Source organism: Hypanus sabinus, chromosome 8 (genome assembly GCF_030144855.1).
Source record: "Hypanus sabinus isolate sHypSab1 chromosome 8, sHypSab1.hap1, whole genome shotgun sequence".
Lineage (NCBI taxonomy): Eukaryota > Metazoa > Chordata > Chondrichthyes > Myliobatiformes > Dasyatidae > Hypanus > Hypanus sabinus.
This window is the reverse complement of record NC_082713.1, coordinates 167,225,074-167,244,674: the sequence shown is the minus strand read 5'-3', so window position 1 is coordinate 167,244,674 and position 19,601 is coordinate 167,225,074. Positions and strand designations below refer to the sequence as shown.

General features: G+C 41.7%; 1 protein-coding gene across 1 annotated transcript in view; it reads right to left on the bottom strand.

Moving 5' to 3' along the window:
- Positions 1-19,601, bottom strand: part of LOC132398692 (carboxypeptidase M-like) — a 66,493-nt gene that overhangs the window by 7,744 nt on the left and 39,148 nt on the right. The window contains exons 3-6 of the mRNA XM_059978466.1: positions 14,805-14,980; positions 9,439-9,626; positions 4,531-4,683; positions 1,769-1,921 (exon numbers count right to left, since the gene is read on the bottom strand). Coding sequence (XP_059834449.1) covers positions 1,769-1,921; positions 4,531-4,683; positions 9,439-9,626; positions 14,805-14,980 — 670 coding nt within the window. The remainder of the gene's footprint in view (positions 1-1,768; positions 1,922-4,530; positions 4,684-9,438; positions 9,627-14,804; positions 14,981-19,601) is intronic.

Genomic DNA, 19,601 nt, shown 5'->3' with positions numbered 1-19,601 from the left:
ATGTGCAGACATTTAACTTTGTCAGACTGCCTCTCCATACAGGATCATTATGATCTTACGTAGTGTAAAACTTTATTTTGCAGATCATCTCACAACATCAGCACATTGATTTTGTACAAATGAAACACAAAGTGTTACTGCTACAGAGAAAGTGTACTGCAGTTCTGACTGACTGAGTGCTTCTTAAAATTCCAGATTGTGTGTTGCATTTTGCCTCTTCTGTCAGCATTCCCATGTTAATTCATTCATTTATTGAGCTACAACATGGAATAGGCCCTTCAAGCTGTGCAGCCCAGCAATCCCGCAATTTAATCCCAGCCTAATTATGGGACAAGTTACAATGACCAATTAACCTACCAAAATGTACATCTTTGGACTGTGGGAGGAAACCAGTGCATCTGGAGGAAATCCACGCTGTCATGGGGAGGACATAGAAAGTCCTTACAGGCAGTGGCGGGAATTGAACCCAGGTCACCTGTACTGTAAAGTGTTGTGCTAACCACTGCGCACCATGCCGCAACATTCAGATTGGTTTCTGGCCAATTAACTTAAATCTCCGGAGGTGGAGCCAGTCAAACAGCCTTTTAACAGGAAGGTTCTTAGAATCAGGCTGTTAGATCAACAGAGCAGGAAGAAGGAATGGGATGCACCCTCTACAACCTACCCTCCCCCTCCACCCCACAGTCTATACTCAGAGCTTGTCATCACAGTACTGAGCCATCTCTTTGGAACCCATCTAAGACTCAAACTTTGATGGAGCCATTCCACAGCCAGCAGTGGAGTAATTCAGCACTGGATTTGTACCAGTTCCATACACAGTAGCACCGTCTATAGCACTTCTGCCCTATAATGACTCCTTTTAGCACTCAGCTCTACTGAGAAGTCATCCTGTGCAAGAAGTGAGGAATTAAGTGTACTAAGTTATATTCCAGCAGGTTAAAATATTATTTGAGTTAAAATTTGAGACAGGGAGGCTGCGGGGTGGGGGGAGGGGTGCAAGCTGATGTTCGACTCCATTTTACTGTTTAAAGCTTCTGTTTTGGACCAATTAAAGCGACGACGGAATTTGAAACACCGAGGCGAAGGCGGAAGATGAGCACTGGCTGCCTGCCTTTGGATTGCTGATGGGATCTCTCTGCTGCCAGAGAAGGGAGCCTGTGAGGTCAGTCACTGAGGATGTTACCAAGGCTTTTCTGCATTTTAGATATGGATTTAGACTATGGATTATGAATGTTTTTAATCATAGTTTTTTATATTCCATGTTTTTCACATGAGCTTTCTTGTTTTTTAGTGCAGGGGAGGGGGATTTGGAGGCCAATGTTCTTTTCTCGTTTTCTGTGGGGGAGGGGGTTTGGGGGTCAATGTTCTTGTTGTATTCTTGTTCATTTCTTTATTTGGGGAAAGGGGTATTTGGGGGTGGATGTTCTTGTTCATTTCTTCGCCTGGGGAAAAGCGTATTTGGAGGTCGATGTTCTTGTTGCATTTTGTGTGGCGAAGAGGGTTTGGGGGTTGATGATCATGTTGCTGTTCTTTTTTCTTGGTTTCATGGCTATCTGGAGAAGAAGAATCTCAGAGTTGTATATTTTGGTAATAAATTAACCTTTGAATCTTTGAAAATGCCGTGCTCTTCAGACCTCCAATGAAGATCAGTAGCTCAGAAGCTAACATTGAAAAATACTGCAGAGAATGCTGAATACTGTGATGATTTTCTCCTTTACGCATTAAAGCAAATATTATTAGCACAAATAGAACAAGATACAGCACAAACCTAAATGGACAAGCTTGAAGAAATTAATCAGGGAAATCTTATTCTCATTCCAGAAGTCCTTCAGTGTGTCTGGTGGTGGATTCATACAACACGACATCTCCACAGTTAGTTCGAAACATTGTGCCTGAATATAGTTGAAGTCTTGCATTCCACCTAAGGAAAAGGGTTATAGTTTAGATAAAATATTCTTATGGCCCAAATTTAAACTTTGTCCCTGCCAGTGAAGAACAAGTCTACCTGAACTGCTGACTTACAGCATCAAAGACAACACACACAAAATGCTGGAGGAACTCGGCAGGTCAGGCAGCATCTGTGGAAAAGATTAAACAGTTGACATTTTGGTCTGGGGACCCTTTTTCAGGACTGGAAAGGAAGGGGGGAACTCAGCGTAGAAGGTGGAGGGGAGGAAGAAGTACAAGGTGGTAGGTGATAGGTGAAACCAGGAGAGGGGAAGGGAGAGAAAGAGCTGGGAAGTTGATTGGTGAAGGAGATAAAGGGCTGGAGAAGAGGGAATCTGATAGGAGAGGACAGATGACCATGGAAGAAAGGGGAGGGGGGAGAACTATAGGGAGGTGATGGGCAGGTTAGGTGATAAAGCAAGAAAGGAAAATAGGAATGGGGAATGTGGGGGCAGGGGGTGGCAATTACTGAAAGCTTGATTCATCGATGTTAATGCCATTAAGTTGGAGGCTACCCAGATGAAACATAAGGTGTTGCTCCACCAACCTGAGTGTGGCCTCATCATGTCAGTAGAGGAGGCCATGGACCGACATGTTGGAATGGGAAGTAGAATTGAAAAGTGTGACCACTGGGAGATCCTGCTTTATGTGGCAGTTGGAGCAAAGGTATCAAAGACCCTGGTTCAATCCTGACATCAGATACTGCCTGACTGCAGTTTACATAGATTTCTTCCGGTTTCTCCAGCATCTTTCCAAATCTAAAGGATACATAAGTTTGCAGGTTAACTAGCCACTGTAAATTATGCCCCAGTGTGAAGGAGAGTGGATAGGTGAATACAGAGAATGTAGAGTCAGAAACACAAGAGTTTCTGCAAATGCTAGAATTCCAGAGTAACACACGTAAAATGTTGGAGGAAGTCAACAGGTCAGGCAGCATCTATGGAAGGGAATGAACAATCAACATTTCAAGCAGAGACTCTTCATCAGTACTGGAAAATCCTACAAAAAGTAGTGGATACAACCCAGTCCACCATGGGTACAGCACTCCCAGCCATTGAGCACATCAACATGAAACACAGTACTGGGAAAGCAGCATCCATCATTAGGGATCCTCCAAAACCAGGACATGCTCTCTTCTCACTGCTGCAATCAGGAAGAAGCTACAGGAGCCTCAACACTCTCACCACCAGGTTCAGAAAGAGTTACTACCCCTCAACCATCAGGCTCCTGAACCAAAGGGGATAACTTTACTCAACTTCACTTCCTCATCATTGGAATGTTCCCACAACCAATGGACATTTTCAAAGACTTCATCTCATGTTCTTGACATTTATTGCTTAGTTGTTATTATTATATTCTCCTTATTTATTTGCTCAATGTGCTGTCTTCTGCACTCAGGTGGAACACCCTAGTTGGGCAGTCTTTCATTGATTCTGTTACGGTTATTATTCTACAGATTTATTGAGTATGCCCACAAGAAAATAAATCTCAGGGTTGTATATAGTGACATATATGGACTTCGATATTAAATTTACTTTGAACTTTGACTTGTCTAAATAAGTGGCTGCCCCAATTAACCAACAGCTCATTAACCAGAATCTACTGTATTCAAAAATAGTTGCCTTAACTGCCATAGATGTAGTTGCTTGACCCAGTGACAGAAGTAACTGCAAAGGCTGGAATTTGGAGCATGAAAAAATAAATTCTGGAAAAACTCAGACAAAAAAGTGATTCTGCAGATGCTGGAAATCTTGTGCAACACAAAGAAACTGCTGGAGGATCTCAGTAGGCCAGGCAAGTTTTCAAGCTGACTATTTAATTTTGACTATAATGCTGCTGGAGTTTCTCCAGCATTTGTTGAATGCTGCTGGAAGAACTCAGCAAGTCAAGCAGTAGTTGTGGAACAAAGGAATGGTCAGATTTCAACCTGCTGCCAGCTTGCTCTATTGGGATGAATGTTGTGGGTGCATTCCGAAATAGACCCTTGGTGCCATAATAGCATAGCGGTCAGCATGATGATATTACAGCGGGGAGTGTCAGAGTTTGGAGATCAATTTCGGCATCATTTGTAAGGAGTTTGTACATCCTCCCCATGGAATGCATGGGTTTTCTGTGGTTTTCTCATGCACTCCAAGGACATACCGGTTAGTAGGTTAATTGGTCATTACAATTTGTCCTGTGATTAAGCTAGAGTTAGATCTGGGGTTGCTGGGTAGCACAGGTTGAAGGGCTGGAAGGGTCTATTCCGCGCTCAATCTCAATAAATAAATACTTAAATTAGGCCTGGACTCATCTCAAGCACACAGCAGGGTGGCCTAAAGAAAATTAAGAGTGGTCATGTATAGTAAATACCCAAACAAATTCTGAAACACTCCCTTTATCATTCTGTTTAGGTCAATAAGTGGAAAATCTATCAATATTTATTTATATATTTATTCTGAAATACTTGTTTTAAAATAATATGTAGAGACAAGGATTAAAAGAAGTGAGGAAACTTCCATTCAAACACCTCCCCTTATTTTGCATGTTTAAGTTAAGAACAACTTAATGCCACTCAGAAATAATTATTTGCATATAGTTTACCTTCCAAAGAATACCAATCAGCTCCAATGGTAATTCCATCGATAAAAATTGGTGTTGTTGCACATTCATCTCCGAAGTGCATTCCTGCATGGTTATAAGAGAAGTTCTTTGCAAGATAAACGAAGACATCATTGTCAGGGCAGCTGCTGATCCCTTTGGAGTTGGAGTATTTTGCAGAGACATAAACCAGAGTTAACATGACAATTCCAACAAAAAATCTCAATTAACACAATGGTGAGTTTCATCTGTTTTTGTCACTCCTTTACAAGGTATGAGAAATGCTTGCAAAGCTAAGATTTATTGCCTGAACACTAATTAACTGCATGACTTGCTCATCAAATTCCAAGCAGGTTCAATTTTTATTGCTATAGTCCTTAAAGTAGTATTTAGTGACAAGAAGTCACACGTAGGTACATCCTTTCTGTGAAGGAACCCCATTCCCAATAGGGTTTTGATACAAATCACTGGTTTTATGACCAACATTGTTCATCGTAAGTTATTTTTAATTCCATATTATATAATTATTTATGAGTTATTATATATTATTTAATTATTTATGGTTTTATATTGCTTTATTTCTACACTATTCTTGGTTGGTGCAACTGTAATGAAACCCAATTTCCCTCAGGATCAATAAAGTATGTCTGTCTGTCTGTCTGTCTGTCATAATTAATAATGTTATCTCCCACCCTGTATTCTTTAGATTTCTTCCTTGTTTTTTGAACTGGCTGAGTAAATTTCCTTTAATCTGTCATGTTTGGGACTTTGTTTATGTTTGACTGGTTGTTTTCCAGACATGGTTCCAGACAGATATTATTTACTTATAAAGACCATAAGGCATAGGAGCAGAATTAGGCCATTTGGCCCAACGAGCTTGCTTCACCATTTAATCACGGATGATACTTTTCTCCTCTCCTCATTCTCTAGCCTTCTCCCCGTAACATTTGGTGCCCTGTTCAATTAAGAATCTATCAACCTCTGCTTTAAACACACCCAACAACATAGCCTCCACAGCTGCTTGTGGTAACAAATTCACCACCCTCTGGCTAACAAAATTTCTCCACATCTTTGGTTTAAGTTGATGCCTTTCTATCCTGAGGCTGTGCCCTCTTGCTCTAGAAACCCCCACCATGGAAAAACATCCTTTCCACATCTATTCTGCCTAGGCCTTTCAATATCCAAATGGTTTCAATAAAATCACCCCCCCCCAGCTTTCTAAATTCCAGAGCTATCAAACTTCCTTTATTTGATAATCATTTCATTCCCGGAATCATCCTTGTGAACAGCCTCCTGACTTTCTCCAATGCCAGCACATCTTCTCTTAGATGAGGAGCCCTAAACTGTTCATAATACTCAAGGAGAGGCCTCACCAGTGCCTTACAAAGCCTCAGCATCACATCTTTGCTCTTGTATTCTAGACCTCTTGAAATGAATGCCAACACTGCACTTGCCTTCCTCACCACCGACTCAATCTGCAAGTTAACCTTTAGGGTTTTCTGCACAAGGACTCCCAAATCCCTTTGCATCTCAAATTTTTGGATTTTCTCCCTGTTTAGAAAATAGTCTGCACATTTATTTCTTCTACCAAAGTGCATTACCATGCATTTTCCAACATTGTATCTCATTTGCCACTTTCTTGCCCATTCTCCTAATCTGTCTAAGTCCTTCTGCAGCCTACCTGTTTCCTCAACACTACCTGCCCCTCCACCAATCTTCGTATCATTTGTAAATTGGCAACAAAGCCATCTATTCCATCATCTAAATCATTGATATACAGCATAAAAAGAACTGGTCGCAACACCAGTTCCTGCGGAACACCACTAGTCACTGACAGCTGACCAGAAAAGGATCCTTTTATTCTCACTGGTTGCCTCCTACCAATCAGCCAATGCCCTAATCATGTTAGTAACTTCCCTGTAATACCATGAGGTCTTAACTTGGTAAGCAGCCTCATGTGTAGCACCTTATCAAAGGCCTTCTGAAAGTCCAAATATACAACACCCACTGTAACCCCTTTATTTATCCTACTTGGAATTTCTTAAAATTTCCAACAGGTTCATCAGGCAAGATTCTCCCTTAAGGAAACCATGCTGACTTTGTCCTTTCTTGTCCAGTGTCACCTCATCCTTAACAATTAACTCCAACCTCTTCCCAACCACTGAGGTCAGGCTAACTGGTCCATAGTTTCCTTTCTGCTACCTTCCTCCTTTCTTGAAGAATTGAGCAACATATGGAATTTTCCAGTCCTTCGGCACCATTGTCAAGAGTCCAAGGATTCTTGAAAGGTCATTGCTAATGCCTCCACAATCTCTAACACTACCTCTTTCAGAACCTTAGGGTGCAGTTCAGCTGGTCTGGATGACTTATGTACCCTTGGGTCTTTCAGCTTTTTGAGCACCTTCTCTCTTGTAACAGTAACTGCACTCACTTCTCTCCTCCACACACACAACATCCGGCACATTGCTAGTGTCTTCCTCAGTAAAGGCTGATGCAAAATACTCATTTAGTTCACCTGCCATCTCCTTGGCCCGTTATTATTTCTCCAGCCTCATTTTTTGTGGTCCTATATCCACTCTTATCTCTCTTTCATTTTTTATATACTGAAAAAGCTATTACCGTCTACTCTGATACTGTTTGCTAGCTTGCTTTCATATTTCATCTTTTCTCTTCTAATGATTCTTTTGGTTGCTCTCTGTAGGTTTTTAAAAGCTTCCCAATTCTCTATCTTCCCACTAATTTTTGCTTTGTTGTATGCCCTGTCTTTTGTTTTCACATTAGCTTTGACTCCCCTTGTCAGCCATGGTTGTGATATTTGCCATTTGAGTTGTTCTTCGTTTTTGTAATACATATATCCTGCACCTTCCTCATTTCCCCCAGAAACTCACACCATTGCTACTCTACTGTCATTCCTGCCAGCATCCCCCTCCAATATAATTTGGCCACCTTCTCTCTCATTCCACTGTAATTTCCTTTACACTGAAATACTGCTATGTCAGACTTCACCTATCAAATTTCAATTTTAACTCAGTCATATTGTGATCATTGCCTCCTAAGGGTTCTTTCACCTTAAGTTCCCTAATCACCTCCGGTTCATTACATAACACCCAATCCAATATAGTTGATCTCGTAGTGGGCTCAATGACAAACTGCTCTAAGAAGCCATCTCGTAAGCATTCAGCAAACTCAATCTCTTGAGATCTATTATCAACCTGATTTTCCCAATCGACCTGCATGTTAATATCTCCTATGACTGACATAACATTGCCCTTTTCTATTTCCCATTGTAATCTGTGGTCCACATCCCAGCTACTGTTGGGAGGCCTGTATATAACTGCCGTCTGGAGTTTCTTAACTTAACCCACAAGGGTTCAACATCTTCCAATCCTATGTCACATCTTTCTACTGATTTGATGCCAATCTTTACCAACAGAGTCACACCACCCCTCTGGCTACCTTCCTATCCCTCCAATACAATGCATAAACTTGGACATTCAGCTCCCAACTATAACCATCCATCAGCCACGATTCTGTGATGGCCACAACATCATACCTGACAATCTGCAATAGTGCAGCAAGATCCTCCACCTTATTTCTTATACTCCATGCATTGAGATATAACACTTTGAGTACTACATTTGCAACCCTTTTTGATTCTGAATCCCTAATGCATTGATACTCACCCTGCTGGCTGTAATTTTGTCTTATCATCTGCCTGTCCTTCCTAACAGTCTGACTGCATGCTATCTTTGCTTTTTACCATCTGTCCTATCCTGAGTCCTTTCATTTCAGTTCCCACCCCCTGCCAAATGGTCATACCTCCCCCAGAAGAGATCCCAATGATCCAAGAACCTGAAGCCCTGCCCCCTGCACCAGCATCTCTACCAAATCATCCTGTTTCTACCCTCACTAGCATGTGGCACAAGTAGAAATCCAGAAATTACTATCCTGGAGGTCCTGCTTCTCAGTTTTCTGCCCAACTCTCTAAATTCTCTCAACATGACCCCTTTGCTTTTCCTCCCTATGTTATTAGTACTAATATGTACCTAGAAATCTGGCTGCTCTCATCCCTCTTAAAATGCTGTGGACACAATTTGAGAAGTCCCTGACCCTGCCAAAACATTTTTAATTCATGTGTTTTTCTCAATTATACACAGTATCATAATACATTCTGTAGTCAGCCCAGTCAATTTCAAAGAGCTTATTGAACAGACACCAGTGAACTTTGGGCAACACATACAACATGCTGCAGGAACTCATGGAAACCACGGATGCTGCCCAACCTGCTGAGTTCCTCCAGCATGTTGTACGTGTTGCTTTGACCCCAGCATCAGCAGTGTACTTTGTGTTAGTGAATTTTGGGAGTGTATGGAGCAGGAATCCTGGTGAGTTTAAACAAAGTGCAGGAACCGAGACCCTAGTAAACTGGTAGAGAGCATAGGGACCCTGGGCACGAATAAGATCAAAGCAAGCCTCGACAGTGAGGCCCTGTGAACATGAAGATAATGGAGCAGGGACAAAGGGAACTGTGGCAAAAGTGAGTTTAAATGGACTATAGTAACTTTAAAGGCACCAAGTTAACAGAGCATGGGAATTGAGGCCCTTGCAAATTTAAAGACAGAAGCCAGGGCAACTTTAAGGAAACACAGAAAACTAAGCATCGATAAGTTAATGGTAGGTTGGAACCATGGTCCCACTGTGTTAACAGTGGCACAGAGACCAGTGTCTCAGTGAGTTAGTGATAACAGAGGAACCAGGGACCCTGTGTGTTAGTGGTGAGACAGGAACCAGGGCCCCCAGTAAAAGTTTTACTCTGAATGAATCTTCAAGGTATTTTCCATCACTAGTATTTAGACCAACTCTGTACATAAAATTGTTTCTTGAAGGAACAGGCAGATATTTCAACATTACCTCCTATAAAGCTGTCATATGGGTAGCTGACTACAACAGCTCCTCCATGCAAACTTAAGGACAGTACAAACGTTTCGTTCAAAATCCAGTTCATTACGGCTTTTGTTTCTGGTTGCAATGTTGATGAGGAGTTCTTTACAGGAAATGTGGGGAAGTTTCTGTTCAGGTCAATGCCTGCTTTGTTGTTTCTGAAGTGGAAGATAACAAAAGTTCAAAGTGACCTTCTGTTAAATCAGCGAGTTTCCGACCAAATTGCTTTCACTATGACATTAAATAACACCCCCAATTTCTTTTTTTTAATCATTTCAACAGGTCTAACAATACCTTTATTTTTCATTTAAAAATACAGTATCAGTCTTCCAACAAAAATGGGCAGTTAGTAGAATCTGCAAAATGCCAAATGTGTAATGGCGATTATTGATGACAAGAGATGTATGACATTGATTATTTTTAACTGATCTTTGAGGAAATGCCAAGAAAATAGTAGATTAAGTTTACAGTGATTTTGCACATTAAATGAAAATTTAATATGCCATCTAATTTTCCAGAACTGTTCTAGGATAAATATAAAGAAAATATTTCCTTCTTTGTACAGCTGTGTTTATGCCTGTATCTTGTTTTTCAGATTGTGTTTTCCTCTTTTTCTTAACAACACAATGCAATAGTTATTTGGATAGCTGCTTTGTTCTATTCAGAGAATGTTGAATCTTTGTGAATAGAGTTAAGAAACTGCAAGGGTAAAAAGAAACACAATATGGGAATCATATAGGCATCAAAATAGTAGCCAAGATGTAGGGTTAAGATTGCAAAGGGAGCCGGAAAAGGCATGTAATAAAGGCAATGTCACAATTCTAATGGGGGACTTCAATATGCAAGGGGATTGGGAAAATCAGGTTGGGGTTGGATCACAAGAGCTGGAGTTTGTTGAATGTATACAAGATAGATTTTTAGAGCAGCTTGTGCTTGAGCCTACTAGGGGAAAGACTATTTTAAATTTGGTGCTGTGTAACAACCCAGATTTTAATAGGGAGCTTAATGTAAAGGAACCCTTAAGAGACAGTATTCATAATATGATTGAATTCATACTGCAATTTGAGAGAGCGGCGCATAACTCACATGTATCAGTATTGCAATGGAATAAAGGGAATTACAGAGGCATGGGAGAGGAGTTTGCCCAGGTGGATTGGAGGAGGATACCGGCCAGGACGTTGGCAAAGCAGAAGTAGCTAAAGTTTCTAAGAATAGTTCACAAGGCGTAGGATAGATATGTCCCACAGAAAAAGTTGTTCTCAAATAGCAGGGGTAGGCAACCATGGCTAACAAGGGAAGTTAAGGATTGCATAAAAGCCGAAGAAATGGCACATAAAGTAGCAAAAGTGAGTGGGAAGTTGGATAATTAAAAAGCTTCTAAAAGCCAACAATAGGCAACTAAAAAAGCTATAAGAAGGGAAAAAAAAGAAATATATGGGCAAACTAGTCGATAATATAGAGCAGGATACTACAAGTTTTTTTCAGTTATATAAAGAGTAAAAGGGAGTTGAGAGTTGATATTTTATCCACTGGAAAATGATGATGGTGAGGTACTAGTGAGGGATAAAGAAATGGCTTTAAACTTAATTAGTACTTTGTATCAGTCTTTATTGTAGAAGACACTAGCAGTGTGCCAGAGGTCCATGAGTGTCAGGGAGCAGGAATGAGTGCCATTGCTATTACAAATGAAAAAGTGCTAGGCCAACTAAAAGGTCTTAATGTGGATAAGTCACGTGGACCAGATGGACTACATCCCAGGATCCTGAAAGAGATTGCTGAAGAGATAACGGATGCACTGGTCATGATCTTTCAAGAAACACTTAATTTTGGCATGGTCCCAGAAGACTGGAGAATTGCAACTGTCCTCCACTCTTTAAGAAGGGAGGAAGAGAAAAGAAGAAATTACAACCAGTTAGCTTAACCTCAGTGGTTGGATAAGTGTTGGAGTCTATTATTAAGGATGAAGTTTCAGAGTCAGCATGCTTTCTGTAAAGGGAAATCTTGCCTGACAAATCTGTTAGAGTTTTTCAAGGAAGTGACAAGCAGGGTGGACAAAGGATTTTCAGAAGGCATTTGATAAGATGCCTCAGGTGAGGCTGCTTAACAAGATACAATCTTGTGGCGTTACAAGAAATATACTGGCATGGATAGAGGAATGGCTGATAGGCAGGAGGCAGCAAATGGGAATAAAGGGGACTTTCTGGTTGGCTGCCAGTGACTAGTGGTGTTTGTCAGGGGTCAGTATTGGGACTGCTACTTTTCACATTGTTTGTCAATGATGGCTTTATGGCAAAGCCTGTGGATGAAACAAAGATAGGTGGAGGGGTAGGTAGTTCTGAGCAACCAATGCGATTGCTGCAGGACTTGGACAATTGGAAGAATGGGCGAAAAAGTGGCAGATGGAATTCAGTGACAGGTAATATATGATCATGCATTTTGGTAAAAAGAATGTAGACTATTATCTAATTAGGGAGAAAATTCAACATCAGAGGTGCAAAGGGACTTGGGAGTCCTTGTGCAAGACTCCATGGAGGTTAATTCACAGGTTGAATCTGTGGTAAAAAAGGCAAATGCAATGTTGGCATATATTCCAACACTGATCTCCCAAAAAAATTCAAAGGCTATCAAACCCCATATTGGCTTCCCAGATGGACCAAAACCCAGGGTTTGGAAGGAGGTAGCTGAAGAGATTATGGAGACAATAGTAGTGATCTTTCATGGTTCACGAGATTCTGGAATGGATCTGGAGGAGTGTGAAGTTACAAATGTCACTTCACTCTTTAAGACTGGATGGAGGTGACATACAAGAAATTATACGTCACTTAGCTTGACTTCAATGGTTGGGAAGATGTTGGGAGTCCATTATTAAGGATAAAATTTCAGGAAACTTGGAGGCACATGAAAAAATAGGCCAAATCAAGATGGATAAGTTGCCAGGACTGGACAAAATATACCCCAGGCTACTGTGGGAGGTGAGGGAGGAGATTGCTGAACCTCTGGCGATGATCTTTGCATCATCAATGGGGACGGGAGAGGTTCCCAAGGATTGGAGGGTTGCAGATGTTGTTCCTTTATTCAAGAAAGGGAGTAGAGATTGCCCAGGAAATTATACACCAGTGAGTCTTACCTCAGTGGTTGGTAAGTTGATGAAAAAGATCCTGAGATGCAGGATTTGTGTACATTCGATGAGATATAATATGAATAGGAGTAGTCAGCATGGCTTTGTCAAGGGCAGGTCGTGCCTGACGAGCCTGATTGAATTTTTTGAGGATGTGGCTAAACACATTGATAAAGGAAGAGCAGCAAATGTAGAGTATATGGATTTCAGCAAGGCATTTGATGAGGTACCCCATGCAAGGCTTATTGAGAAAGTAAGGAGGCATGGGATACAAGGGGACCTTGCTTTGTGGATCCAGAACTGGCTTGCCCACAGAAGGCAAAGATTGGTTGTAAACGGGTCATATTGTTATATTCTGCATGGAGGTCGGTCAGCAGTGGAGTGCCTCAGGGATCTGAGCTGGGACCCTTACTCTTTGTGATTTTTATAAATGACCTGGATGAGGAAGTGGAGGGATGGGTTAGTAAGTTTGCTGATGACGCAAATGATGGAGGAGTTGTGGAGATTGTGGAGGGCTGTCAAAGGTTACAGCGGGACATTGATAGGATGCAAAACTGGGCTGAGAAGTGGCAAATGGAATTCAACCCAGATAAGTGTGAAGTGGTTCATTTTGGTAGGTCAAATATGATGGCAGAACATAGTATTAATAGTAAGACTCTTAGTAATGTGGAGGATCAGAGGGATCTTGGGGTCCATGTCCATAGGACGCTCAAAGCTTCTGCATGGGTTGACTGTGTGGTTAAGAAGGTATACAGTGCATTGGTCTTCATCAATCATGGAATTGAATTTAGCAGCCAAGAGGTAATGTTGCAGCTATATAGGACGCTGGTCCGACCACACTTGGAGTACTGTGCTCAGTTCTGGTCGTCTCACTACAAGAAGGATGTGGAAGCCATAGAAAGTGTGCAGAGGAGATTTACAAGGATGTGGCCTGGATTGGGGAGCATGCCTTAGGTTGAGTTATCACAGCCTTTTCTCCTTGGAGCAAAGGATGATGAGAGGTGACCTGATAGAGGTGTATAAGATGATGAGAGGCATTGATCATGTGGACAGTCAGAGGCTTTTTCTCAGGGCTGAAATGGTTGCCACAAGAGGACACAGGTTTAAGGTGCTGGGGAGTAGGTACAGATGTCAGGGGTAAGTCTTTTACTCAGAGAATGGTGAGTGTGCGGAATGGGCTGCCAGTAACGGTGGTGGAGGTGGATATGATAGGGTCTTTTAAGAGACTTTTAGATAGGTACATGGAGCTTAGTAAAATAGAGGGCTATGGGTAAGCCTAGTAATTTCTAAGGTAGGTACATGGTCGGCACAACTTTGTGGACCAAAGGGCCTGTATTGTGCTGTAGGTTTTCTATGTTTCAAAATAGTGTAGTACAGTAGCGTAGTGGTTAGCACAGTGCTTTATAGTACAGACAACCCAGGTTCAATTCCCGCCGCTGCCTTTAAAGAGTTTTTATGTTTTCCCCATGACTGCAAGAGTTTCCTCCAGGTGCATTGGTTTCCTCCCATAGTCCAAAGATGTACCAGTCAGTAGGTTACTCACACAAAATGCTGGTGGAATGCTGCAGGCCAGGCAGCATCTATAGGAAGAAGTACAGTCGATGTTTCGAGCTGAGACCCTTCGTCAGGACTAACTGTTCAGTTAGTCCTGACGAAGGGTCTCAGCCCGAAATGTCGACTATACTTCTTCCTAAAGATGCTGCCTGGCCTGCTGCGTTCCACCAGCATTTTGTATGTGTTGCTTGAATTTCCAGCATCTGCAGATTTCCTCATGTTTGCCAGTTAGCAGGTTAATTGGTCATTGTAAATTGTCCCATAATTAGGCTTGGATTTCATGGGGGGATTACTGGGCTGGGTGGATGGACTGGAAGACCCTATTCCATGTGGTATCTCCATAAATAAATAAATAAAACAGCACAGTTTCCTTCTTGTGTTTGTCATAAATGTTAAGTAAGTAATGCAAAAAGAGGAGGGAAAGTAGTAATGGTGTTCATGGGTCTTAGAGAGGTATGGGTTGAATGTGGCATACAGGGCTAAGTTAGATAAGTTGGGACAATTTGGGACAAGATTCCTGTTTCTATGTTGTAGTATGTTACAGATCCATGAGACTTACCAGCTGCAGAAAAGATTGTAACACATGAATGACAAACAGAGATGCTGGCTTGCAAATCAACCATGTTCTAATCAAGTAAAAAGCAACTAAAGAAGATGTTCTTACCTGCCTTGAGAGGGTTTGCAATATTCTGCATTTTCAGTTTCTGCATAGCCATCTGGATTCATGGATGGCATGATGTGAATCCGGGTACTGTTTATTATCTGAGTTATGGTAGAATCTTCTCCATACTTTTCAACCATATGGTCAATTAAGTGGAGCAACATTTCTCTGCCCACTATCTGTATTAGATCACAATATTGTGTTAATCTGAATATGCTTCAAAATACACTCTGTGGCCACTTTATTAGACACACTTTGTACTCCTGCTCATTAATACAAATATCTAATCAGCCAATCATGTGGCAGCAACTCAATGTATAAGAACATGCAAACATGGTCAAGAGGTTCAGTTGTTGTTCAGACTAAGCATCAGAAATGTGATCTAAGTGACTTTGACTGTGGAATGATTATTGGTGCCAGACAGGGTGATTTGGGCATCTCAGAAGCTGCAGCTCCCCTGGGATTTTCATGCACAACATTCTCTAGAGTTTGCAGAGAATAGTGCAACAGAATAAAAAACATCAGTATGCAGCAGTGCTGTGGGCGAAAATGCTTTTTAGTGAGAGAGTTCAGAGAAAAATGGCCTGACTAGCTCAAGCAACAAGAATGGCGACAGTAACTCAAATAACCAGAGGTTACAAAAGTGGTGTGCCATAGCAACAGAAGATCACAAATATACATTAAGTGGCCACTTTATAGGGTACAGAAGGTATCTAATAAAGTGGCCATTTTGAGTATGTCTTCAAAACTTTTAGCACACAATGATCATGTTTACTTTCTGGCAAGGTTAAATTACGATTTGCACTAAAAATTGGATTTACTTTTTGTTCTGATTGTGTTCTTTCTTGTAGAATTGTGTTTATGTTTCGTTGATGCTTTTCTTGTGAATGCTGCTTTTCAATGATTCTCTGGTTCCATTTAATATCAGAGAATGTATACAATATACAACCTGAAATTCTTACTCTTCACAGACATCCCCGAAACAGGAAATGAATGAATGACAGAAATACATGAGAACCCCAAAGCCTTTCTCCATCTCCCATGCCCAAACAGCAGCAAAGCATTTACACTCTCCCATTCCTCTTCCCCACCCCTCCTCCACCCCCACCTCAGCACAAGAATCAGCTCCCTACCACCTGGCATGCATAACAATAGCAAAGCCCAGAAAAAGACCAAGAACTACAGTCCATCAAAAACTATTGTTCATCCCAACAGTTTGACATTCCCCATTTCTCTCTCACTAATGAAGGAGACAGAGGTATCACTCCTGCCACAGTGAGTGGGAGACCAACAGTTTGCTGTTCCAATGTTATAGTCTGAAGCATCACTTATTTCAACAGCAGTGTACACTGCTGTCCTGATGTTCCGATCTCCTGCGACGCTTCAGTTGGCAACATCAGCGAGGAATCGGGTCATCTGCAGAGCCGCACCCCAGTTGTGCATGTCTTCTAGGCTGCTCCTGGAGATATAGAAAATGATAGGCCATTTGGCGAGCTCTAACAGCAAGAGCCCACCACCATGAAGAACAGCAGTTTGAGTGTAGCTGCAGATCACAGACATGATTATATCATGCGATGTGTCTGTCACTGCACCTGTGCATACGACAGTAAACCTGTCATTAACTTTGGTTTGTTTATTTATTTATTGAGAGAGTGTGGCATAGGCCTTTCCGTCCTTTCGAGTCGTGCCACGCAGCAACCCTAGTCTAATCACAGGACTATTTACAATGACCAGTTAACCTATCAACTGGTAAGTCTTTGACACGTGGGAGGAAAGTGGAGCACCTGGAAGAAACCCATGTGATCACAGGGAGAACGTACAAACTCTACAGACAACAGTGGGAATTAAATCCAGGTAGCTGACATTGTAAAGCATTGTGCTAGCCACTATGCTACCGTGCCTTTGTGTTCAACTAATAGAACATCAAAAGGCAGCAGTATGTTTTTTTTATCTTTAAGGCCTCTAACATGTATGCATAAATATCATTATTTATAAATCTAAAATTACAAGCCAAAGGATAATAATGGATAAAGTTCAGTTAGCAGAGAGGGGAGATGATGCTGGTGTGAGAATAGGACAATCAACGTGACTCTAAATTTGCTAACCTATATCTGAATGTTTCTGTTTTCACTGTCACTGCCAGTGATTTGAAAATCTCCTCAGAGGGTAAAGAGTTTTTCTTCATATCCTCTTACACCTTTACCAAAAATGTTAAATTTTGTGTTCCCTGATTGAAGAATCATCTGTTTATGGAAATAGCAACATTCCATTTACCCAGTCAAAAGCAGTCATGGTGTGTATCTGTCAAAAACTTCTCAACCTTCTTTACTTGTTTCTTTAACACCCCTGATAAAGGACTTGGATAGTGACAGTAATATTGTAGATTGGGTAATTCAAAGTGTGGAGGATTACATGAAAAATGCCAGTCTTTGCAAATGGATACTCAACTGAAAAGGAATCTTGCTCAAATCATTTTGTAACGAACAGCCACCATTGAGTTTTGGTAGACGCATACAAAATTATGAGGGATATTATCTATGAGGGGTAAATACAAGCAGGCTTTTTCCATTGAGGTTGAGTGGGACTACAACCAGAGGTCGTGGCTTAAGGGTGAAAAGTGAAATGTTTAAGAGGAACATGAAGGGAAACTTCTTCACTCAGAGGGTGGTGAGAGTGTGAAATGTGCTGCCAGTGCAAGTGGTGCATAGGGACTCGATTTCAACGTTTAAGAGAAGTTCAGATAGGTACATGGATAGCAAGGCTATGGTCCTGGTGCAGGTCAATGGGACTAGACAATTTAAATGGTATGGCTTGGGCTAAATGGGCTGAATGGCCTGTTTCTGTGCTGTACTTGTCTATGACACTGCCTCATTGGTACAAAATAATTGTTTTTTATTGAAAGCATTCATTGAACGTGTGACAACTTCAGGGAACTATGCAACCAATTTCCAAAGTGAGAGTGGATCACTCAGCACATCTTTTGTTTATTTTTAGTTGAGAGATACAGAGTAGAACAGGCCCTTCCGGCCCCCTGGGCGATGCCAACCAACAACCCACTGACTTAATCATAACCTAATTGCAGGGCAATTTACAAAGACCAATTAACCTACTAACCAGAATCACAAACCCTTCCTTCACCTTCTTGCTCCGATTTCTCATCTTTCTTTCCAGTCCTGATGAAGACTCTCAGTCTGAAACGTCGACTATTTATTCATTTCCATAGATGCTGCCTGGTCTGCTGATTCCTCCAGCATTTTGTGTGTATAACCTACTAACTGGTATGTGTGAGGAAAATGGAGCACCTAGAGGCATTCCATGTACACACGGAAGGATGTACAAACTTTCTTGCTGGGGATGCCAGAACTGAACTGCGAACTCCAATGCCCAGAAGTGTAAAAGCATTGCGCCAATTGCTATGCTACCGTGGTGCTCTGTGAAAGGACACTGCCATATTGTTGTCAGTGGGGATTGGAATAGGCAATGCACTTTGCACCAGCTTTGGGGGCAGGGGGGCTTCACAATGTAAAGAAAGGCAAAGTACTACATTTTGGCAAGAAGAATACAAAGGCCACATGTCCTCTGGGATGTAGAGATACAAAGGGATCTGAACATATAAATACAGAAATCATAAGTATCAGTACATTAAAATGTCAAAGTACATTTATTATCCACGTATGTATACAACCATGAGATTTGTCTTCCCACAGGCAGCCATGAAATAAAGAAAAACCACACACAACAAAGACCATCAAGCACCCAATGCACAAAACAAAAGAACAATCATAAACAAGAGAAAATCTGCAGATGCTGGAAGATTTGGATCCAAGGCAGAGTACAAAGTAAATGGCAGGATACTTGGTAGTGTAGAGGAGCAGAGGGATCTGGGGGTACCTGTCCACAGATCCCTGAAAGTTGCCTCACAGGTAGATAGGGTAGTTAAGAAAGCTTATGGGGTGTTAGCTTTCATAAATCGAGGGATAGAGTTTAAGAGACACAATGTAATGATGCAGCTCTATAAAACTTTAGTTAGGCCACACTTGGAGTACTGTGTCCAGTTCTGGTCGCCTCAGTATAGGAAGGATGTGGAAGCATTGGAAAGGGTACAGAGGAGATTTACCAGGCTGCCTGGTTTAGAGAGTATGGATTATGATCAGAGATTAAGGGAGCTCGGGCCTTACTCTTTGGAGAGAAGGAGGATGAGAGGTGACATGATAGAGGTGTACAAGATATTAAGAGGAATAGACAGAGTGGACAGCCAGTGCCTCTTCCCCAGGACACCACTGCTCAGTACAAGAGGACATGGCTTTAAGGTAAGGGGAGGGAAGTTCAAGGGGGATATTAGAGGAAGGTTTTCCACTCAGAGAGTGGTTGGTGCGTGGAATGCACTGCCTGAGTCAGTGGTGGAGGCAGATACACTAGTGAAATTTAAGAGACTACTAGACAGGTATATGGAGGAATTTAAGGTGGGGGGGTTATATGGGAGGCAGGGTTTGAGGGTCGGCACAACATTGTGGGCCGAAGGACCTGTAATATGCTGTACTATTCTATGTTCTATGTAATCCAACGCCACACACACACACACACACACACAGAGTCAGGCAGCTTCTATGGAAAAGAATAAATAGTTGACATTTCAGGCCGAGATCCTTCTTCAGGACTGAGAAGGGCGTAGGACTTGGCAGAAATGCTGGAATAAGAAGGTGGGGTAGGGGAAGGAGGCTAGCTGGAAGGTGATAGGTGAAGCCAGATGGGTGGGAAAGGTCAAGAGCTGGAGAAGAGATAATCTGATAGGAGAGGAGA